At 35.5% G+C, this 25,584-nt stretch overlaps 2 protein-coding genes across 2 annotated transcripts in view; one reads left to right on the forward strand and one right to left on the reverse strand.

Annotated features, from left to right (window-relative positions):
• Positions 1 to 25,584, reverse strand: part of LOC137020599 (MAM domain-containing glycosylphosphatidylinositol anchor protein 1) — a 221,049-nt gene that overhangs the window by 115,341 nt on the left and 80,124 nt on the right. The gene's annotated exons all lie outside the window — the stretch shown is intronic.
• Positions 8,472 to 17,222, forward strand: LOC137020005 (uncharacterized). The gene is made up of 9 exons (XM_067385177.1): positions 8,472 to 10,010; positions 11,797 to 11,959; positions 12,706 to 12,898; positions 12,998 to 13,066; positions 13,262 to 13,360; positions 16,051 to 16,179; positions 16,330 to 16,546; positions 16,673 to 16,804; positions 16,990 to 17,222. Exons 1-9 carry the CDS (start codon positions 9,902 to 9,904, stop codon positions 17,208 to 17,210), a joined length of 1,332 nt encoding a protein of 443 aa, XP_067241278.1. The 5' UTR covers positions 8,472 to 9,901; the 3' UTR covers positions 17,211 to 17,222.

The following is a 25,584-nucleotide window of genomic DNA, read 5'->3' on the forward strand; positions in this document are numbered from 1 at the left end:
ATGCAAAACGAAACATTCTGCACAAAAGGAAGTTTTTTTTTTTTCTAATAAAACAAATGCAGTATCAAAATGACATAAAGGTAAATTAAATGACCAAATTATGACAATAATTGGGGTGAACTATTCTTTTTAACATCATGGCAATATTGGCTTTTCTAACTAAGTAGTACAATTCCAGCTGTTCAAAAATGATTTGCTATCTAAAAAAGTCATATTTTATTTCAAGTCATTTTCATAATTTTAAAGCCTACTACCTTTTTTCTAACTGATAAGATTTTAGGATTTTATTAAACTCACATCTCTATATATTAAAAACCTTTCTGAACAATAGCGCTAGCAGGTCTGCCCCGTTTCTGCTGCTGTGTTACCTTAAATGGCAAGAGAGCACAAGGTCGGAGGATTTACTGAGAATGAGAGTGAGCTAGAATAGAAGAAGAGCGGAGACGCAGAGGCCTTGTCACATTCGTTTCCTCCGGCTTTGGGGCTTTGTAGACACAATCCAGGTCTGAATAACATGGTTTAAACAGCACAGAGAGATAGAGGGAGTTTAAGAGAGAAACAAGTTAGAAAAAAAGAGAGAAGAGAGTGAGATGCATGAGAATCTGTCACCACCTCAAAGACCAAAATGGGAAATGTTTTTGCAAAATTAAATTACAAATTATCCTATCACACTGTCAACCTCCTTTTTTAATAAAATAAAATAAAATAAAATAAAATAAAATAAAATAAAATAAAATAAAATAAAATAAAATAAAATAAAATAAAATAAAATAAAATAAAATAAAATAAAATAAAATAAAATAAAATAAAATAAAATAAAATAAAATAAAATAAAATAAAATAAAATGCTTTTTGAAATACCAAATATTACCATTAAAATCTAGCATTTTTATATTAGGGGTTTGCTAGGAGTCTAAGGGGGGGAGATGGGGTGGATAAAGGTTGACAAACTCTGGTCTAGAGAAACTAAAAGTGTAATATTAACTTTATTTTTTGTTGTTTTGCACTTAAATTTTGCTTAGACCCCTTACAAACTAATTTTTAGAGCTAAATTTGAACAAGCTAAATAGAATCTCAATGAATAACCCTCATGTGAAGCTCTTGTTAAAGCTTATTCAATACAAAGTTGAACAAAAGCCACTACGGATGAAGCAACATCACTTTAACTTGCATTTCCAGACTTGAAGTATCTCCTGTCCTTCGAGCAACTTCCACCAAATTCACAGTTTCACTTAAAAAGACAAAAAATGAGTAGTTCAGACACCTTGAAATTTTCCCCAGTATTCACTCACCAAATGATCTTAATGATAAACTAAAGCTCGCTATTCCAACACGTTGCGCCGGGTGCGGGGAAATCCATGCACAAGCCAGCACTCATTTCAACAAGACTGTGTGGCTGTTAGACCGCCTGCAGATATTTATTAGAGCCGTATGAAATTTTCATGCGGTGTGAAGCATTCTCTTTCATCCAGCAGCCTGCTGTCAAGCGTGAGGCGGAAGCCGAGGTACAGCGTGGCAGCTCTGTACAGGGAGGGGGGCAGCGTTTAAGAGCGGGGGGCCATGCCTTCAGGTGACATCATCAAAAGACGGGGTGAGGGGGCGGGAACATCATCAACCCAAATCAGCCCATTAGAAGAAGACTTCGCTTAGCACCGTTTGATGAGATGAGAGGCTTTTAGGATGGCGAGTCAAGCCAGAGAACAAAGATGTGGAGTGAGCTAATCAGTGAATGAACAGTTTGGGTTTAGTAAGATTTTTAAAAATGTATAGGATGCATTAAATTAATCAAAAGTGACAGTAAAGACATTTATAATGTTACAAAAGATTTCTATTACAATTCTTTTGAACTTTCTCTTTAATAAATGTCAATCAGCATATTTTTACTGTATTTTTGATCAAATAAATGCAGCCTTGGTACACATATGAGACTTTCAGAAACATTAAAAAAATATTTTTGAACGATGGTGAGTCGAGCCAGAGAACAAATATGTGGAGTGAGGAGCTTTATCATAAGAAGTGGATAGTGGGTCAGAGTGTGACACGATCTCTGCTAAACTCATCAAAGGAGGAGAATGAATGAGTTCCTCCACTCATCTCTCACCTCCTGTTGTCACTGTCTAATTTGCTCTACCTCCTGAAGCTCAAAGAGACGTCCCACCTGTAGTGTGCAAGTCTGTAATGTCTCACACTGGATCTTCATCATTGCTTCCATCTCCTCTTTACTTTACCACTCCTTTCCTTTCTGGGAAATCGTGGAAGAATATCATCGTTTGAAATAATGATGAAGTGCCATTTTTGAACATTTCTGCGACACTGAAGACTGGAGTAATGATGCTGAAAATACAGCTTTGCATCCCAAGAAGATTTTACATTTTAAAATATATTCAGTTATTTTAAATTGCAATAATATTTCGCAGTGTTATGTTTTACTGTATTTTTGATCAAATATTTGCAGCCTTTGTGAACATACAGAAATATTAAAACATCTTTTGAACTGTAGTGTACACAACATAAACATAATATTACAACTGCATCTGCACAAAGGGAACTTAAACTTGAACTTGAAATTAATATACTAAAATTATGTTATTTTAATCAGCAAAATGTAATAAAATTATGACAGGATTAAATATAATTTCAAATTTAAAGGCCATTTTCATTATATTTTTTTTTTTTTTTTTTTTTTTTTTTTTTTTTTAATTGCTAACAAGCGTTTAGCAATACTTAAAGTACTTTTTCTAAACTCTTAACACAGCAACACACATACATCACACAACTAGCCAAATAGTTAATTTTCTGCCCAAAACCATATTTTGTTATATAAACACAAACACTACTTTTCAAAATGCTAAAAACCTTTTTCAACACATACTAACTCTATCAAAACACAACAAACCTGATTCAAAATCGAGTCGTTCTGTCAAAACACTAGCACTAGTTTTCTATCCACCATGAACAAATATTCAATCATATTGCAATGACTGTCAAAGTACTAACAGTTGATGGCATTATGAAAACTGCATTACTTGTCATGTTTCTGTTCTACCTGGAGACAACATGAAATCCGTTGTTTTTATAATTCAGTTTCCTTTTACTGCAGTAATAGTATAATGCATGCAAAGCCATTCTACATTTTTGTTTGAGTGTTGAATGTGTGCATTCTTGGCAACAGAAGTGAGTCATTATTTTATAGAATGTGCAGTAGAAAAAGAGAATAAGAAAGTAACAGAACTGCTCAGGGCAGCTACTGGTCAAATGGGTCCCCTATGCAGGACTTCAGTTGGCCCCTTAGTTGAAATCTCTTTCTGGGGGTGGGTGTGTGGTGTTGCCGGGGCCCTCATAAAGGGTGGGATGGTGTCCCCTTGGTAGCTAGTGCCCTACGCAGACCACATATTCTGCATATATGGAACAGTGGTAGTGGAATCGTTGTAGTAAAAGCTTTACATGAAGCTTGTACTGAAATGAAAACATGAAATTGCTGCCATTGATCAACAACAACATACATGGCCTTTGGTTACTGTTGAAGCTTTTTTTCTGCCACAGAATAAAAAAGTATAAAAGGTAATTGTGTCTTTTTATCTCACAATTCTATTTTTTATTTATTTATTTTTATTTATTTTGCAATTGTGAGTTTACATCTCACAATTCTGACTTTTTTTCCTCAGAATTGTGACATATAAACTATAGGAATTGAGTTCAAAAAGTCAGAATTGTGAGATAAAAAGACATAATTACCTTTTCTATTTTCTATTCATGGCAGAAATAAGCTTTTAGCTTCCACATGTAAGTAAAAAAAAAAAAGAGATGCACAGTCCAGCACACATTCTTCCTCCTCTCCCATAGCTCTTCTTCTCCCTTGTCCTGATCCAACTTCTCCTTTCCTCCATCATCTAATCTTCTCCCTTATGTTATTTTCTCTATGCTCCTCTGTGTTGTTTTTCATCCACACTGAACAAATCCGATTCAAAGAGTCCTATTTTACTGTGTATGACCATGTAATGGGAAGAAGTTCAAACCCTGACTATGCTTCCAACTGAGACTGGAATCTGCTATTTCTCAATATTTCAGTGATCTGCTAATTAAAAATGCTTAACAATTGGTTCAGTATTTGTCTTGTATATTTTTTCAATACTTTTGAGCTGCTGTTGTTGCAAAAGTATAGATTTTATACTATATTTAATGACTGGAACATTGGGTCTTCATTTCTGACTTGCTGTGTTTAAGCATTTGCAAATAAGATGAGAAAGATCCATGATTTTGGTATGGGGCAAACTTATATGAAAAGAAAATTTAAGCATTTAAGAAATGTGTTAATTGACTGCATTTTGTGTGAAAATGACACAAATTGTGTTAATGGTATGGTCACAACAGATGGATGTTCTGCTACAGTAAATGTGTTTAGAGATTTGAAAATGTGACTACAGAATGGACAAAAGTATGTTAGCAATTGAAAAAAACTGTAAAAGACAAAAACTGGCCATGTCATTTTTTCCTCAAGCTCTCTATTCCACTTTGCCTCTCCTCTCTCCCAATTCCTCTTTTATTTCCTCTTATTTTTTCCCCACCTTTCTTTATCTTCCTCTCATTCTCTCTTCTCCTTTATGTTGAGTCCTTTAAAAGACTTACAATAACAGTGGGTGAGATGACTTTGACATAGACAGATGAGACACAATGAACTAACTAGTTTTGGTTTCACTCTAAAATGCCATTTAGGAAAAACCACATGTGGGCGCTCACACACACACACACACACACACACACACACACACACACACACACACACACGCACTTCTGTGGTTGAGGGGAAGGTACATTGTATTTGACCTTTGGGTTGTGATTGTGATGGGTAGTTAGCTAAAGGTGAGTCATTGTGCTTTCTTTAGGCCCAGACAGCAGTGTGAGTGTGTGTGAGAGAGCATGCATGTGTGTGTGTGTGTGTGTGTGTGTGTGTGTGTGTGTGTGTGTGTGTGTGTACCTACTTATGTCACTTTTGGGTACATTCACCAGGATACACACCAGTAAACTGGGGACCACCAAAAAAACTTGGGACATTTTGTATGTCCTCATTTGTTTGACCATATAGTGGCATTCAGCATGCTCTAAAATGGTTTCCTGGCTTAAAATCTCATTTGTCCCAAAAATTCACTTTTATGTGATTTGTGTACTTAAAGTGTGTATGCCCCCCCACTAAAGTGTGTATAACACAGCGCCCTCTAGGAGAACTGCACTTCCGGAAAGATACACACTTTTGGGATTCTGACCAATCAGAGCGCAGGAAGATACTACGAGCGCGGGACTGGTGATCTGACCAATCAGAGACCAACACGTCACCAATAAAGATGGCGGAGGCAAAAACTATCATGAATATGAATGAATTGACATATAATCCACATTTAATTTGAGAAATATTCACAATAATTTGTGTTTAAATAAAAATAGACTCATTTGCAGGAGCTCTCATGCTTTATATTGGCATGTATTATTAACTTTTAATCCTCGGAGTTTTGCTCTCGCATCAATGTGTGTGTAAAGATCGCGCTGCCCCGCCCCCGCCTAACGGAGACTATATCCGCGTACTGTAACTACAGTTTATTAATGTACGAACGAGTTTGACGCGGGGATGACAGACATTACGTCATGTGAATATGAAACATACATATTTCCTCCCAAAAGCGGAGGGACAACTGTTTTAATCCGTCAAGTATGATGATTTATACATATGAGTTTATTTAATAAAATACACAAGCAACAAAAAGATTTGAAAACCTTCAAAATCGCTTGCTTTTATGAGTGATTTTATTTGCTTTAAGTGTTTTCTCCTACTTTGCGTTCTGCTGTTCCTCCATTAGTATCAGAGACAAGAGACAAGTACAGTACACAAATAGTAACATAAAAAATAAATAATAAAGATATGTGAAAAAAATATATTATAATATTATATAGATAGGAGCAGTTACAGCAAACATTCTCTTTATATTTTATATATAATATAATAATTTATATTTATATATGATATTTATAATAATTAATATTATATATAATATAATAATTTTATATTTTATATTATATTATATATAACAGTTTCTCTCACTTTGGTGCATTTCTCCAATCACAACTAAAATTCTTACTTGTTCAACATCCACATTATAGTCTCTTGTTCACATCATAAATGAAGATATGTGAAAAAAATATATTATAATATTATATAGATAGGAGCAGTTAACAGTTAACTAAAATTCTTACTTGTTCAACATCCACATTATAGTCTCTTGTTCACATAATAAATAAAGATATGTGAAAAAAATATAATATTATATAGATAGGAGCAGTTACAGCAAACATTCTCTTTATATTTTATATATAATATAATAATTTATATTTATATTTGATATTTATAATAATTAATATTATATATAATATCATAATTTTATATTTTATATTATATTATATATAACAGTTTCTCTCACTTTGGTGCATTTCTCCAATCACAACTAAAATTCTTACTTGTTCAACATCCACATTATAGTCTCTTGTTCACATCATAAATGCAGTTTCTCATTCTCCTGAACAAATTGCAAATGCTTTGGTACATTCATGCATTTGATGTACAAGTGTCAGATGTTTCCTACATTATCACTTGCTTATGTCATGTTCATCAAAATATACTAGGTGTCGAATAGTTTTTATTTTCATAAGCCATTAAATGCAAAATGGTTGAACTAGTCATAAACTGTCAAGCATATTTTCTATACATTTCTTTTAGACTTTTTTTGTCCTGAATTATTAAATTTCAGGGATGAATTTTGAATTTCAATAATGAAGGGGAATGTAATTCAAGCAATGTTCAACAGTTCTCTAAAATATCTCAGATGCCATCTCATTTGGGAGGCACAGACAGAGCACAACACAATGTTACACACTCTGAACATGAATGAACAACAAGGACACAAACAGAGTCAACAGACAGAAGAAGGAGTAAGGATGTGTGGTGGAAGGGTACGGAGGAGAACAGAGGAAGAGGAAGAAGAGGCCAAGACTGAGATGTTTCTGATGGAAATAAGAGCCACTGTTGTAGATCATGCTCTCAGTCATGACCTTAAGGCCGAGATGGGTCAAAATAGCCGAATGATGGGAGATGTGTTTGTAGACAGAACAGGTGTGAAATCAGATAATGTTCACTATGTACTGTTCACTACATAAACTGTAGACTGATGTAATGCTATGTTACTGCAGTCTACTTGCATTTTACATTATACAGTAAATATTACGGTGGCTGAGAGAGATCACCGCGCACAACTGAAGAAAACACATGCAAACAGAAAAAATGAACAAAACATCTTGATCAGTTTGACAACACACTTGCTGCAAATATTCACCCAAATACAGAAACTTGCTGCAGACAACACACATACAATGATGATGAAAACTTTCAGGTAATCGACAACACCACTGACAAGTGTTCATTGAACAAGCATGTTCCAGCCAGGTTCGTCACTTGTTTGGGGTACCCTTGAAACATTTCTTTGTTATCAGTTCTCCTCTGTCCAACAGTGAACAGAGCATAATTCAGGCAGCTATCATAAGTCCGATTGGGATGATCGCAACAGTCAAAGTACTTATTCCAGTTCCATCCAGTTGAGGATCATATTCATCACGCTGGAATGGATGGTTTGGTGAGGATCTGTGCCACTGGCTGTCATTATATCACATGACATTGTAGCTACTGTAATTTTTTGACAGACCACCAGAAAGTATATCTGAATCCTGTCTCATCCAGTCTAGAGTGACGTGTTCATACTGTTGAAATGTACGCCATACAGATAAAGTGCAGTCTTGTGTATTTTCAATCACTGACATCAAAATCGTATCCATATTACTTCTGAAAATACTGTCAGAGTGTCTTTGTGAACAATGATACAAGGACTTGTCATTTTGATGACACTGATATAAGGATTATGAACTGGTTACAGGCTATTGCATGTAATCCATTGTGTGCTGTTATTTGTATGAACTGTTTTAAGAAATGCACATACTGGTTTACATCTTAAGGATGCATATGAATGAGAATATATAATAGGAGAGCAGTTACAGCAAACATTGTTTTATATTTAGAGAGAGAGAGAGAGCAGTTACAGTGTTTAGTATAAAAAGTGTTTAAAAGAATCATGACTCAAGCTGGGACGTTTACATGTTTGTTTACAGATTTATTTTGTTCATACTTTGATTTTAAAAGGCACTGGATGTGAAACCCCTGCTCCCCTAACACTAACCCTAACCCTAACCCTAGCCCTAGCTGAGAGCTGCAGACAGTGACACTGAGTGACTCGCCGCCCTTCCCCCACCGGCTTCTGATCGCGCGCGCCTCCCGCCCATCCCCCACAGCAGCAGCGCAGCAGCTTGAGTGCAGAGTGAGATGAGCTCTGAGGAGAGATCACGAGTGCTGCTCAAATGATGGAATAATCTGTCGTGGCTATGCGTTTTTAAAGCACTTTTACAAGATCTAGCAGCTTTTCCTTCCTTTATATTTAATATAAAATACCATAAATTAAAAAAAAAAAAATTGAAAGAAAATGCTGTTAATAAAGTGCACGTTAAAGTTTATTTTAGAGCCTCGAAATAATCCACACATCTCCCTGATTTTAACTCAAACATTTGATTAAACAGAATTAGTAAAAATTAAGATATGTTCCAAAGAGATCGTTTAAAAGTGATCATGTGCTCTGTCCATTAGAAAGACGTACGCCTCCGTTTTTATTTTATTTTTTATTTTTTTATTTAAGTTTGAAGAACCAGTACTGTGAATAAATCAAACAAAGATCTAGGTGTTTGCCAAAATATTTATTAGGTCAAATAAATGTAGTCACAATTTCAACGTGAAATCCAAATACGTAACTACGTCATGCACGCACGTCAGCTGTGGATGTGTTTTCCCGGGAAATGCAATCACATGGCATTGCTTGACGCGAAAAAGACGACAACCCCCATCAATGGACGCTGGAGAGGTGAGATCAAGTGTTGTCCCGAAAATGCATGATAACTAAAATACACTGTGAAATATGAAAGTTAGTAAGATGTATGTTTACTTTAGTGGTTAAATTATTTTCTGTTAATGTTTTATTTCTCGATTGTATTTGAGTTTGATTCTCATTTGATTTTTTTTTTGCAATAAGGAAAAAAACAGTTTATTGCTTATTTGTAGGCATTGATCAGCAAATATAATTTTGTTATATTTCATATAATATCTCTTTAGATTCTACAATTTAATCAGTGGTAGCCTGTTTTTCTCATTTTTTGTAAAATGTCAACAGTATGTATTGTAATTTGAAATAATTAATTTTCATTTTTTATTATTTGATGTCATTTTTAATTTTATGTAATACATTATTTACACTTTTTTTTTTTTAGTGGAACACAAAAGTATCCATGTTTTTTTATTTATCTTCACAGAGCTTTTTTGCACAATGACAGTACATAGACACTTTATAGTATTTTTTATTCTGTGTGTCAAGCTCCAAAGCAGACAAAATAGTCCATATGAATCTATCAGGTTACTGACTGAAAATCTGTAGCTTTTAAATTAATATGAATATGGATTGACATCAATCATCTGGTCACAATGGTTTTTGGCATCAATGATATTGCTGTTTTTTTTAATCTAAATGCCTGTTTCAGACTGGTCACATGTGCTGTCATTGCATAGAGCTCTGTATTACATTTAAAAATAAACTTTAGTGTTCCACAGAAAAACACAACACAGGTTTGTACAATTTTAGTACAGGATTAGTACAATAATTATGTACATTTTTGGGTGAACAATTCCAGTAAGATCAAAAAGATTTTTAAAATGCTTATTTAATCCATTCACCTTATATTTCTTTTTATTTCTTTTTTTCCAGAAATAATGCTGAAAAGCAAAAGGCGTAAAACACCTCTGCAGGATGCAGAGGATCACATGACCCGTAGAGCTGATAAGCCTGGGCTTCAAGAGCAGTTCATCAGCAAATATAAAGGCAAGTATTTATGACTAACCAGATACACGAATGGTTTGGTCTTGATGTCATTAATGCAGAATAACCTGCTTTACAAATAAAGTCTTGTAGTTTAAAGGGTTAGTTCACTCAAAATTGAAGTTTCTGTCATTAATTACTCACCCTCATGTTGTTCCACACCTGTAAGACCTTCATTCATCTTCAGAACACAAATTAAGATATTTTTGATAAAATCTGATGGCTCGGTGAGACCTCTAAAGCTACTAAAGACATATTTAAAACAGTCATGTGACTACAGTGGTTCAACCTTAATGTTATGAAGTGATGAGAATATTTTTTTGTGCACAGAAAAACAAAATAACCACTTTATTCAATAATATCTAGTGATGGGTGATTTTGGGCACACAAAAAGTATTGAACTGCTGTAGTCACATGATCTGTTTTAAATATGTCTTTAGTAGCTTTCTGAACACTGAAAAAGGAAATGATTTTGCTCTCAATGCAGGCCTCACTGAGCCATTGAATTTGATCAAAAATATCTTAATTTGTGTTCTGAAGATGAATGAAGGTCTTACGGGTGTGAAACGACATGAGGGAGAGTAATTAATGACAGAAATTCATTTTTGGGTGAACTGAACTTTTAGGTGGTTATTGGTTTGTATGTAAACCAGGACAATGGATCATTTTTATAATAGGGTTAGTTCAAATAATGTCATTTATTACTCACCCTCATGCCGTTCCATACCCGTTAGACCTTCAATAAGGTGATTATTTTTTTTGCAGCTATCAGTATATCGTTGTGCATGATCATGTACATGATCAATGTTTTTTTTAATTTTTTTTTTTTTATTATTGGGTTTTGGTTAAATTCCTGAAGTAAGGGCTGCTTTTTCACTTTTTTTTTCTAAGACACAATATACATCAGTAATACCCTCTTGTGATTTAAAAAAAAAAAAAAGCTTTTACTTTAAAGGCAGTTGCTAACAAGTGTCTAAATGGGAGACAGAGGTTTGTCTGGGACATTAAAAATCGTCACCTGAACAGATAAAGTCATCTACTCACTAGTCACTTTCACAGCCTCGTTGTGTTTAGAGGTAGATTTAGGGATGTACACTGTACACAACCATTCAAACATACATTATAAGAATGCAAAACATTATACTTATTACACAGGGAGATGGATTTTTAAAGTTTTACAGTTCCTGGAGGCACATTTATCAACAACAACAAAAAAACTCTTTATCTAAAGCCAAAAACCATCCATAAACATCCATACACCACAAAGACAAACTATCCAGAAGCGATGCATGTTAAACACAGAATTTTCTTTTAAAAATAATATAACAAAAACATGTTCTAGATGATTTCTTGAAGCTTAATCATGAGGACGATGAAGTTTTGCAACTGTGGTGTATTAATAGGCAAACTTAAGCTTAGTTTCTGCAGCAATACAAAAGCCAGTTAAAACAACATATAGGGTTTTAGTTGAGGGAACCAGGGGTGTGTGAACTACAAAAATACGTCATCGCTGCAGCACTCTATTCTAAACTATATAAAGCCAAGATAATATTGCTTATGTATGAAAGAGTATAAAAATTTTAACTATATAATTTTAAGACTTTAAAGTATAATGTAATGTATAAAAAGCACAGCATACTTAGAAATTTGCCTGGCTATTGACTATTTTCATTCAGTAATTTCCCTTTTACATATAATGTACATCATATGGCAGAGAACTTTAAGTAATGATCAAAATGATAGTTGACTTTTAATAAACTGCTGAATCTAATGCATTTCTCCTCTTCAGGGCGTGGAGTTTTCACCACTAGAGCTTTTTTCAGAGGTGATTTTGCTCTTGAATACAGAGGTGAACTTCTGAGTTCAGAAGAGAGTCTTGACCGAGCTGAACACTACACTGAGGCCGAGAACGCGTTCCTGTTTGAGTTTCAGTGGTGTGGCAGAAATTGGTGGTGAGTACAGACCTGTTGGATTGATGTAGTAGAGGCACTATATTGTATCGCAAACCTGCAAGATTTAATTCTAGCGGGTTTGCTGTCTCGTGTTTTTTAATTGACTTGTTTTAAATGACCATCACATGCAACTTGAAAAAAGAAATGCCTCTATCGTGGTCAGTAGACGAGGTGGCAGCACAACTGTAATGATCAGACTATAATCCCAATCACTTTGAAGCGGTACTAACTGCAGTGGAAGAACAAACCGAGCCGAGTTGAGTCGTACCGCACAGTGAGAAAGTGCCATAAAAGAGCAATGGCACCAGGGTTCGTTTTAATCTAAACAAACATACCAAGTGTGAACACACCCTTAATACTTAAAATCAACCATGAACTGACTTGAAGGGTGCTGAGTGCAGTTTCTTTGAGTCATCAATATTAGTTTTTAACCGTATTCCCAAAAGAGAACAAAATGGTGAATGTTAGATGCATTTGTCTGCTGAGAGGATGTTGCCATACACTGTCCGATAGATCCGTGGTTTTCAGACCCTCCTCTCTGCAGATTCTGTTTGTCTCCTTAACCTGACACACTCGGTTGAGTTCATAGAGCTGTGTCCTGATGATCAGCTGATGGTCTGAATCGGGTAGATTAAAAACGAGACATACAACTTATGCAGAGCGGTGGGTTTCCACTTAAAAATAACTCTACTTGTCTAGCATATATAAGATTACAAGTATTGAGTAATAATTTTATGTCTTTATAGCATAGATGCATCTAAAGAAGACGGTTCCTTGGGAAGACTTGTAAATGACGAACACAGAAATCCTACTTGCAAAATGAGAACCCTTGAAGTGAGCAGGAAACCTCACCTGTGTCTCTTTGCTGTGCGAGACATTCTACCAGGGGAAGAAATCACTTTCAATCACGAATACTCAGATTGGCCATGGCGAGTCAAGGTACTATCAAGAAAATGATAGAAAGATTGATCAGTAATTCAGGATAATCTTTTACTATCTGATTAGTTACCATGTGATTGTGGTCTCATATTTCTCAAGCCTTTGAATCAAGCATCAACTGAATCCTCTGATAAAAAGCCATCCATCAGTTTGGGTCCGCAGAGATCGGTAAGTCCACTTTAAAACATCTGTATCATTATTCTATATTATTGACTCTTTTGTGAGTAGTGTGTCTGGGTGTTAACAGAAGGAAAGGAGTGATAGATAAAGTTACTGTAGGACAGCTAGAGTAATTACTAGTTTTTCTGTTCTATACAAACATTTCTGATTTTTATATTCACTGGTTCCTTTTCTGGCATCCAGCCTCATTGTGCTGCTCCTGTTTCTTCACCTGGATTGGACGAGGTGAACAGCAGTGGTCCACATAAGCAGTCAGGCAAAGCAAGAACATCAAGAAAAACGGTAACTATCTCATAATGCAGCAACTATTAGATGATTTCTGGGAAAAACTGTTGATATTTGAAATCGACACCCAAACAACCACACCCCTCCCTTCATTGCTCCGCCCCCAAAATACTGAACACCCTATTCAACACAGGCAACTACTAACAGCTGATGCACAGGTGTTCAACTAGAAAAGATCTTTATCGCTGGCAGACCATGGGATGCATTAGAAGGTTTGTTTTTAGTTGATTGTAGGTGCGTGTCCACTTCATCCAGCACACTTTGTGTAAACGCTCCAAATGGTACAAAATAATATTCTGTCAGAATTGTAAAAAGTTAAATTGGTTCCTTCCCGGTCTGGAAGGAACCACTGCGGAGAAGCACAGTATCTGTGTGACTCGTCATAGACATAAACAGAGAGAAGTAGCTCCAGCTACAGTGTTCTTTAGACACATGCAGTTCTGTTTATTAACCGCTCAAGCACCAAAAGTTATGGAATGTAAATGTAGCGCCTTACTACCCACCTCTGCTAGTTACCTAGTTATTGTCACAATTTTATTTTCAATATTGTTAATGTACATTTTATGTTTGTTTAAAAGGTTAGTTCAAATAATGTCATTAATTACTCACCCTCATGCCGTTCCACACCTGTAAGACCTTCATTCATCTTCAGAACACAAATTAAGATATTTTTAATTAAATCTGATGGCTCAGTGAGGCCTCTATTCAAAGCAATGACATTTCCTCTCTCAAGAACCATAAAGGTACTAAAAACAAATTTAAATCAGTTCATGTGAGTACAGTGATTCAACCCTAATATTATAAAGTGACGAGAATATTTTTGTGCACCAAAAAAACAAAATAACGACTTTTCAACAATATAGTGATGGGCCGATTTCAAAACACTGCTTTGGAGCTTTATGAATGGGTTGTTTGCACATGACGTCACAGCAGCAGCGCGAATGAGTCTGGAGGGCAGGGAGTGATGTTTCTATATAGGAATCCTATCAAAAACTCAAAAGGTTTTGCATTGTTTATAGTTGCTCAAATCGTTAAAATCGAGAACCCAGAAGGTGTTTATATCGTTTACATAACTTATACCGTTTTTTATAACTTTTCATTTTTTAACGTTAAAAGTTGTCGCCTTTTTATAGCGTTTTGCATCTGCTGATACTGAAATTAATATGGATACTTACCTTTTTGTTTTTGACTCGGTTAAATATTAACATTCTACATGCTATCGTTTGCAGGGAGGAGAAGATATTTTATCCTATTTAATTATAATTGGGTGTTTTCCCTTCAGTTTTGTAGAATTGTTTACAATGTTGATCTGGTTACCACGAGAATAGTGTCACGCGCTGCTGCTTTCAGCCGTCGTATGGTAGAAAATGTCCAAATAAAATAAATATTTAACAAGCTGACAGAAGATGATGCATTTCTTTGTTGGAAGCGTGTAAATGTAACTAGTTTTAATGTTATTTTTGTAAATATTCACTTTCCCCATAAGGAGAATCGGAGGGTCACGATCAGGGGACGGACACCGACACGCTGTATTTTTGTATTTATTTCAACAAATGACCAAAATCAAACCCATAGAAGCTTGTGAACAGTTTTGAAGTGGCTGTGTGCAAGTTACAATCATTCACAAGCGAGTGATCATACTCGCAAACATAATGTTAATTAATTATTGCACAAAAACCAAATACAAAACTCAAAAGTATGTTTGTTTTTTTTGTTTTTTTTTAAGTGAAAGGCAGTGGGTTTATTTAGTGACATTATTACATTTGCTAAAAGTCGTCTTTCCTCACCTTCTCAACCAAGGCGAAAATTGTATTACCGTCCATTTTTTTTTCCCCGAACGATACTGTGAGTTCCTATTACAATTCTCGATTCAGCATAAATGACCAACAATGGCGACATTTTTCACAATCAAAAATTAAAATACTGCACTTGACTTCACTAGCAGAAAGGCAGCACGATATAAACAAACCAGACTAGAACTGAACGCGGCGTGACGGCAGCTTCACATTCTCTATATCTGCCTCCTCGATGGCAATCAAGTCTTTCAATTCAGTGGAAAAGTCTCTCCTCTTCATAACACAAGGATCGCCAACATATGTTGTGATTTTCTGTTTAAACCTTTCTAAACCAGCACAGAAAGGACTTTTCTCCATCTTTTCCATTCTAATTTTCACTGCTTGCCCTCCACCGGAATTTTGCGCTTCACCAGAACCACGTGATTGCAAACAACCTATTGAATCAGTGACTCGGAGCGCCAAAGTCATATGATTTCAACAGTTTAGCCGTTTGATAGGAGAGCCGAGTCACTGATTTGATTTGTGAAGCTCCGAAGCAGTGTTTTGAAATCGGCCCATCACTATATTGTCGAAGTCGTTATTTTGTTTGTTTGGCGCACAAAAAGTATTCTCGTTGCTTTATAATATTAAAGTAGAACTACTGAACTCACATGAACTGATATAAATATGTTTTTTAGTACATTAATGGATCTTGAAAGAGGAAATGTTATTGCTTTGAATAGAGGCCTCACTGAGCCATCGGATTTAATCTAAAATATCTTAATTTGTGTTCTGAAGATGAACAAAGGTCTTACGGGTGTGGAACGACATGAGGGTGAGTAATTATTGACAATATTTTCATTTTTGGGTGAACTAACCCTTTATGCTAAATACTTCTTTATATATCCACAGAAGCGGTTTCAATCAAGACTGGCAAAATTAAGAAAACATCATGAAGATTGCTATGAACGTTTTAACAGGGCAGAAATTGAAAATGAATGCAATACGATTGCTAAACAGCTATCACAAAAAGATTGTTTGGTGAGTAATATGTCAACATCATCACAATACTCTGTGATCAACACCTCAGTCCATTAACAGCTAATTATTTTAATATTAATTAATAGTTTCCTTAGTTCTTTTGCTTGTAGACCTTGTTTTTATTCAAATTATATTTTCAAACTGTTACAGTCATCCTTAGTCACGTCCACAACTGATGCATCCTCTTCATCACCACCCTGTGCTGTGTCCACCTCTGTGATGACCTCATCACCGTCACCGTATTACCGGTTACCAGAGGGGACACTGCAGTTGGCAAAAATGAGTAAAGTCCTAATGGCCATGGAGAAAGGAACACTGTCTGACTTCAAAGGAAAGAAACTTGACAACATTGAAATTGACCCAAATGGTATGAGTATACTTGAATGGTCTGTGTGTGTCTGTGCTGTATATATTTGCAAAAACTGTACATTATCATATGTTACAGATGCTAAGTATAATCAATAAACTGTTGATTTTTTTATCAATTGTTTAGAGCAACTTGAGGCTCAAGGTGATTCCATGTCAAGTGATGAGGAGGATTACAGTGACGTATCTCAGACAACAGCACCAGCAGAGACTGATCCACCTGTTCAATCTGATCAATCTGTTTCACAAGAGGATCAAGGTAAGAAAAATCTCTAAACTACACACACAATAATCATCAAATAACCATAAATTAGCTCCAAGCAGCAATAGCCATCCAAAGGCTTTTCAAAATTCAGAAAAATCTACACATTAGGACATATGTATGATTTGGTCATACTCACTGATTTAGTTGTTATGAGAATTACATTTTTAATTATTCCATAGGTTCTTCAAATGCTCCAAAAAAGAAATGGGAGGACAATGAGGTAAAAGCAGTAGAGAGACACATGATGGAGTTCATCAAGACATGCAAATTTCCTGGTAAGCAAGACTGTGAAAGATGCATTCACGCAGAGCCAGAAGCTTTGAAGCAGCGAACATGGACTGGTGTGAAAAATTATGTGCGGAACAGGATCACGACTCTTAAAAGAAAGGGTGGTTTGTGAGGAGGCACAAACACAAAAACACTTCAGTGCCTTTTATAACTTCTTTACTGTAAAAAAAAAAAAAAAAAAAAAAATATATATATATATATATATATATATTTATATTTATATATATATATATATATATATATATATATATATATATATATATATATAAAAAAAATAATAATACTGTAAAAATATAATATGATGTGGAAAGTGTTAAAAGTATTATTTGTGTGAAGAGAGTGGCTCAACTAGTGACCAGCTCATTGAAAATGCTGTACATTAAAGTTGTTAGCAGAAGACTGTACTGCGATGTTGCATAAACTAATCAAAAATACTTTTCTTTAATCTGTACCATTTATCCCAAGTAAAATAATCCCATATTAGCTCTTATAAATATATTTTACATCAAGAAAGACAGAGTATAAGAACGCTAATGAAGAAAGAATAGTTCATTTTCAATTAGGGCTGGGCGATATATCGTATGCGATTGTCACGCGCATTTCGTCAGTAAAGCCGGTTCCCTGATTACCACTAAATCGCCATCACCTGCTTTCAAATGGAGCGGCATTTAATAGGCAGAGCCGTAGATCACTGACAAGCTACGCAATATCGCGTTCATTATTGCAGATGAATCGCCTTCGATAATGAAGGCGATATTGCGTAGCTTGTCAGTGATCTACGGCTCTGTCTATTAAATGGCGCTCCATTTGAAAGCAGGTGATGGCGATTTAGTGGTAATCAGGGAACCGGCTTTACTGACGAAATGCACGTGACAATCGCATACGATATATCGCCCAGCCCTATTTTCAATGTTCCGTTTTCATTGTTGAGGTAAAGGGGATAAGGGGGAGGAGCGAATGTAAAGGTGAAAAGAGGGAGGAGCGAATGAAAAGGTGAAAAGAGGGAGGAGCGAATGTAAAGGGGATGAAAAGAGGGAGGAGTGAATGTAAAGGTTGTGAAAAGTGGGAGGAGCGAATGTAAAGGTTGTGAAAAGAGGGAGGAGCGAATGTAAAGGGGATGAAAAGAGGGAGGAGTGAATGTAAAGGTTGTGAAAAGAGGGAGGAGCGAATGTAAAGGTTGTGGAAAAGAGGGAGGAGCGAATGTAAAGGGGATGAAAAGAGGGAGGAGCGAATGTAAGGGTTGTGGAAAAGAGGGAGGAGCGAATGTAAAGGGGATGAAAAGAGGGAGGAGTGAATGTAAAGGTTGTGAAAAGAGGGAGGAGCGAATGTAAAGGGGATGAAAAGAGGGAGTGAATGTAAAGGTTGTGGAAAAGAGGGAGGAGCGAATGTAAAGGGGATGAAAAGAGGGAGTGAATGTAAAGGTTGTGGAAAAGAGGGAGGAGCGAATGTAAAGGGGATGAAAAGAGGGAGGAGCGAATGTAAAGGGGATGAAAAGAGCGAGTGAATGTAAAGGGAAGGAGGAGGGTGAAGGTAAAGGAGGAAGTTAGAGAGAATTTAAAGACTGATGAATGGAGGAAGTACGGAAGCCTCCAAGTTAGTGCCAGTTTTGCATTTGCATCGTTGTCCTTTGTAAATTGTTTTTTTTTCTAATCTTTTTGAATTTCTGTTATTCTCCACAATGTGTTGATATTGTTAATATTAAAGACTCATTTAATCAGTTTGTCTCACTAGAGTCCCCAAAGAGTCATTTTATCGGAGTGTGTGTATCACTAGAGTCCCCAAAGAGTCATTTTATCGGAGTGTGTGTATCACTAGAGTCCCCAAAGAGTCATTTTATCGGATTGTGTGTATCACTAGAGTCCCCAAAGAGTCATTTTATGGGATTGTGTGTATCACTAGAGTCCCCAAAGAGTCATTTTATCGGATTGTGTGTATCACTAGAGTCCCCAAAGAGTCATTTTATCGGAGTGTGTGTATCACTAGAGTCCCCAAAGAGTCATTTTATCGGATTGTGTGTATCACTAGAGTCCCCAAAGAGTCATTTTATGGGATTGTGTGTATCACTAGAGTCCCCAAAGAGTCATTTTATCGGATTTTGTGTATCACTAGAGTCCCCAAAGAGTCATTTTATCGGATTGTGTGTATCACTAGAGTCCCCAAAGAGTCATTTTATCGGATTGTGTGTATCACTAGAGTCCCCAAAGAGTCATTTTATCGGATTGTGTGTATCACTAGAGTCCCCAAAGAGTCATTTTATCGGAGTGTGTGTATCACTAGAGTCCCCAAAGAGTCATTTTATCGGATTGTGTGTATCACTAGAGTCCTCAAAGAGTCATTTTATCGGAGTGTGTGTATCACTAGAGTCCCCAAAGAGTCATTTTATCGGAGTGTGTGTATCACTAGAGTCCCCAAAGAGTCATTTTATCGTAGTGTGTGTATGACTAGAGTCCCCAAAGAGTCATTTTATCGGAGTGTGTGTATCACTAGAGTCCCCAAAGAGTCATTTTATCGGAGTGTGTGTATGACTAGAGTCCTCAAAGAGTCATTTTATCGGAGTGTGTGTATGACTAGAGTCCTCAAAGAGTCATTTTATCGGAGTGTGTGTATCACTAGAGTCCCCAAAGAGTCATTTTATCGGAGTGTGTGTATCACTATTTTTATTCATATAGTTTTTTGACTATTATTACATTTTGCAGAAAACATCCCTAATGTCTTAAGGCCCCAGTGAGTAGCCAGAGATGACTCTGGTGAGGAAAACATCTTAAGATGTTTTTGGGGTAATGATTATTTGCAGTCAATACTAAATAAACTAGAGGGATGCAGGCAGTGGTCAGGGAAGTGTTCTCTGCCTTGAAGTCAAGACAACTTTATTTCTAAAGTGTGTTATACTATACAGTTAACTTCAAAACACCTTAAAATAACTGTTGCAAATTGTAACAATTGACATGACTTATATTTGAGTTGTAAAACAGTTCTGCAGAAGACAATAATGTCATTATTCAGCTTAATTCAGTTCATCTTTTGTTCTCTGATAGTCAATACAGTCGAATCAATAATATTTCTGAATGTTAATTGTCATTTCCCAACTGAGCAATCCAAAGGCACTCGATCTCAAGCTGCAAATCAAATGAAAATGTATGCTACCCATTTTCAGTGCTCTTGAAGAAGTTAAAAAGCCCAGTTTAGTCTCTCACACTAGTTTCTCTGCTCTAGCTTGATTCCAGTACCCAGTATTGAAACTTTGAATTGTAATATTACACTTCTGTGTCTTCTTAGGATAAATAACTTACAAAATTACAAGTTACAACAAAGTCCTGAAAGTGTACCTTAACCAGAGTCTGTGTATCTCCACAGTCCTCAAAGGATGACTAGATCAGAGTTTGTGTATGTCCCCAAATTGGACATATAAAATACTGTCCCCAATGTGAAGGTAAAGTGTCAGGTCTTTAAGGAAGTGTTTTATTGATAAAATCAAGTGATATCTGTAATAAGGGCTTCTCCAGAAGCGCAGTGATGTCTTTCTTTAGTCTCTAGACCCTTCAGAAAGGGTAGTCCCTAAAGGTAGGGTATCCAGTCATACGTCCTCACATTGTAGTTAAGTAGGTATGTGTGTGTGTGTGTGTGTGTGTGTGTGTGTGTGTGTGTGTGTGTGTGTGTGTTTGTGTGTGTGTGTGTGTGTGAGAGAGAGAGAGAGTTAGAGAGTGAGCATGTGTGAAAGAGCAAGAAATAGAAAGCTCTAAAACTCTGAAGAAATTCTTGTACTTTGTACTTGTTTTTCCAATTAGTGCACTAAGATTTAGTATATAGTGTCATGCCTGTTTAAAATGTGTGTGTGAGTCACTGGTTCATTTTTATTCTCCTCCAGTGCTCTTCTGGTGTCTTCAGCACAAGGGGCTTTTTGTGGACTATATTGTGACGGCAGACTCTGGCACGCTCAGACAGGCTGGGGCCGAAGGCCAGCTCACACACACACACTCCAGCAGAATCAGAGCGGAGACGAGCCAGTTCCCAAACACACTCGACCAGCACAACCAAACACACTCCAGCTCAGCAAATGGACAAACAAATCCTGAATGGAGTCTATATCACAAATACACACTGATGCACATGGAAACAAAAATTGTAAGATTTCTTTCATATTTTTCCTAGGCAGCAATGGAATTAAATTAAAGAGCAAATACAGCAGTTTCCAGGAGGAAAAAAAAAATACTAGTCTCATGTTTACAATAGGTAAAAAGTTTGGGGTTGGTATTTTTCATGTTTTGAAAGTCTCTTATGCTCACAGAGGGCAGCATTTATTTGATTAGGAATACAGTAAAACAGTAATGTTGTCAAATATCATTACAATTTAAAACGTTTTTGCATTTGAATATATTTCAAAATGTATTTTTTCAGCATCATTACTTCAGTCTTTAGTGTCACATGATCCTCCAGAAATCATATGCTGATTTGCTGCTCAAGAAATATGTCTAATTATTATTGAAAACAGCTATGCTGCTTAATATTTTAGAGCGAACATTGACACTTGATGAACAGATATATATTCAAATAATATTTATTTAAAATAGAAATCTTTTGTAACATTGCAAATGTCTTTACTGTCACTTTTAATCAATTTTATTGATTAGTCCTTGCTGAATGAAACTTTTTTTGAACCCCAAACTTTTAAATGATAGTGTGAAGTAAATTGACAAGATACAAATGTCTACAATCAAAAGTTATAGATCTCAAAATAAGCTCAAACATTTCTCATCAAATCCTTTTATGGCCATATTTTTCACATTTTATAGCTCTATTCTTTAACAACATCAAAGACAAAGTCAATACTTAAATGAAACATAACTGAGAACACTACATTACATCTCCTGAGCTAAGAAAGAGCAACATCTAAGCAATAAAAGTCTCCTCTGTTAAAAAACACATGCAAGTACTTTTACAGTATTAAAACTTCACAAACATTCAACATAATACGCATAATCTCAGCCAACACTAAGACTTCAGAAAGTGGCACCCATGAGAACTGAAGAGTACTCTAGTACTATACTCTACTGTTCAAGACTGCACAGCGTAGCCTAAAATGTCATCAAAATGCAATAATAACTTTGATCTATCTACAAATAATCTATTTATTGAATACCATTCTGGGTGCACTCCATATTATAACAAATAAAAGTGTGAAATATCACACTGTTATTCAGTTAAAGTGATCCACTATAAATGACATGAATATGCACATAGGATTCTGTGACTCATGCCCACATACCTCACTAAATCCATCTAGATAAAATGAAATATAAATACTGAAAATGTATAGAAGAAATGTCAAGGAAAACATTATGCAATGAATAAATCTGTAGTGTAAAGTTCACTTAACCAGTCACTCCACACAGCTGTTGTGTTGTGTTTCTTACCTGGTGCTGGAGTGTTTGTGATCTGAACTGTACCAAATGAATGAAAGGCTGAGAACTGGGTCTCTGAACCAAGTCCATCCTTACAGTAGAGGCACGCTGACCCCAGAACACAGTTACCCACTGTCTCACTGGCCAAAGTGCCATGGTCAAAGACTGACCTGCCCGCACAAACCCACCTACTGAGTGTGTGTGAGAGGAATGAGGTGTGTGAACTGTTTGATGGCCTCTGATCAAATCGGTATCTGTATTTGATGCACTCGGGATTGGCTAGCATTATTGACTAAATTGCAAAAATCATTTTATTTATCTGTATTGTTGTTGTTTGTCAGTGAGATATCTAAACATCATTAAAATAATTTACCTGAGAAGCAAAATGTATATTAAATTAATCTTATTAAAGTTATTAAGCCTTGTTGTCACATATTTATTTTTGTGAATACTACTACTAATAATAATAATCATAATTATAATAATTTATTTTAAGCAGAAATTTTTATTTAATGCAGAAATGCATTGATTTTTCATATAATTAATTATTTTTCAAATAATTTGTACTTTTTTCTTGTAATGAATTTGATTTGTTTAATATATTATGCAAAATGGCAACATTTTCTGCAAGCAAGAGAAATAAATATTTAAAAATATTAGCTAGCATTTAAAAATGATAAAAAATGTATTTTAAAATAATTAAATTAATAAAATAAAAAGATAATAATGACAATAATTGTATAAACAATTGTTAAATACTTAAAAATAAAAAAAAATAATAAATGTTTTAAAAAAAAATATATATATATATATATATATATATATATATATATATTCAAACATTTATTATATATTTTTTATTTTTAAGTATTTAACAATTGTTTATACAATTATTGTATAATTAATTATTTATATAATAAAAAAAAAAATATATATATATATATATATATATATATATATATATATATATAATTTTTTTTTTTCTTGTATTAAGCTTAAAATATTGTGCATAAAAGGGGAAATATAAATTATGTATAATATATTATGTAAATATATCCAAAATATCAAAGAAGTTTACACATTTTTACTGGAAAACAAGACTAAAAATACAAATTCAGAACATACAGTATGTCATAAGCATCATGTTTTAAGGCATATCAAGTTAATGGATGTTATTTTTAAATATATGCCTCAATCCCACTTTGTCCGGTTGATTTTTAAATGCAAAACCCTAAAGCAGCCTAATTATACCCAAATATTCGAATAATTGTTGAGACAAACTGCGGACTAGTTCATTTTGAAAATATGCAGATTTGCGCAGAGCTGCTCTCAACCTCTCACTTCCTCCTGTATTTCTCTCTCTTTGATGTTAACTAAGGCTGTCTGCTTCTGTAGCATGTGCCTGGTTGAAGTTAAATAGATGAAATATGCTGACATAAAATCAGGCAAACAGCTTTAATACAGCACACACAACAGTGACTGGTTCTATTAAAGTCCCTTTAACAGAACACATCAAAACGCCCCTGGATGCAACCAACCAAAAGAGACATCGGCAAAAAGGGGGGAATGGAAAATGAGAGAGATAGATTTGTCATCACTTTTCCAAATAAATAACTCTTAAAAGTCTGCTTGTGTCAAGTTGGCCCTGTGCGAACACTGGCGGTGTGCTATAAAAGTAGCACGGATCTTTTATTCAGCCAAACAAAAGAATCAGGCCATTCTGAGAGTCTTATTGTCATGCCATTCCCTGCCTCTCAATCCCGCTTCCGTAATTCTTCTATCTTTATCTCTCACACCTTCTGTACCTCTCACCTTTCCATCTCACAGCTCACACTTGCTCTCTTACTTCTCTTTTCTCTCAGTAATGGGGTTTGGTGCTATAGAAGATTGAGGGGGGACATTTGGTGTGTTTGTTTGTGCGTGTGTGTGTGTGTGTTTGTGGGGGGTGGTCCGTGCTGTGCCTCGTCACTCTGGTCTGGCTGAGTCTAATTGCCGGTGTTGTGGTGCTAAAGTCATCGAGGGAACCGCATAGAGCCAGTGGGGGAAAATTGAACAAGCATCACCCGTCAGGAGTGCTTCCACTCAGAGCAGCTGTCAGCTTGCCCTGTTTACCTGCTACACAATTATCATCCGCCCCTGGGGAACCCTATGGAACAACACATCTATCCTCTGGGGGACGAGGAGGGGCCACAGGGGAAGCGTGATGGTCAAACATCGCAGAAAGTGATTGGTGACTGAATCTTGCTGCATGTTAACGGTTGGAAGTAAATGAAACATACAAAAGTCTGTGGGAGGTTACGAGTATGTTGCATAAGAGACGTGCGAAGCCATGAGGAGTGGTAGTTATGCAAAAATAAAGGCCAGTTTATATAAAATCATATAACTGTAATATATATATATATATATATATATATATATATATATATATATATATATATATAAATTGATAAAGATTTTGGAACCAAAAATTATTCAGAGACTTTGACATGACCATGTTTTGCTTAAGTGTTATCTGACATAATTAAGATAATTTTTTCTGACACAGTTTAACTCAGAATCTTGTCATATTTTATTACCATTTTTTTAAACTATAGTGAATAAACTGTATTAATGAATTAAATGTTCAAGGTATCTGAATAAAATTTGGTTTGAGTGTATATATATTGGCACTCTTAGTAATTACAATGTAACTCCGGCACTGTAAAATAAAGTGTAACAAAGATTTCTAGCAGAAGCGTTTTGAATTGTATCTGTTAGTATTTGAAAGAATCCATGAGACCCTGTATCCTAACAAGATGTCCAGGACCTCCAGACGAAAAATAGGCCCACAACATTCAAAATCCAGGAGTATAGTTAACCATGGGTATGGGGCACTTTTTATCCATGTGTGCACCAAACCCATCTGGTGGGTTTGCTGCCAAAAAGTTATTTTTTTAGTTTCATCTGACCATAGAAGCCGGTCCCTTTTGAAGTTCCAGTCTTGTCTGACATCTGAATATGCTGGAGATTGTTTCTAAATGAGAGCAGAGGATTTTTCTTGAAACCCTCCCGATCAACTTGTGGGGATGTATGTGCTGTTTGATCATT

This window comes from Chanodichthys erythropterus, chromosome 5 (assembly GCF_024489055.1).
Source record: "Chanodichthys erythropterus isolate Z2021 chromosome 5, ASM2448905v1, whole genome shotgun sequence".
NCBI lineage: Eukaryota > Metazoa > Chordata > Actinopteri > Cypriniformes > Xenocyprididae > Chanodichthys > Chanodichthys erythropterus.

Excerpts from the sequence above, each read along its gene's own strand:
- LOC137020005 (XM_067385177.1), top strand. The coding sequence starts at position 9,902 with ATGCTGAAAAGCAAAAGGCGTAAAACACCTCTGCAGGATGCAGAGGAT. Across the intron at positions 12,899-12,997 it reads ATTGGCCATGGCGAGTCAAG|CCTTTGAATCAAGCATCAAC; the intron begins GTACTATCAAGA and ends ATATTTCTCAAG. Across the intron at positions 16,805-16,989 it reads TGTTTCACAAGAGGATCAAG|GTTCTTCAAATGCTCCAAAA; the intron begins GTAAGAAAAATC and ends ATTATTCCATAG.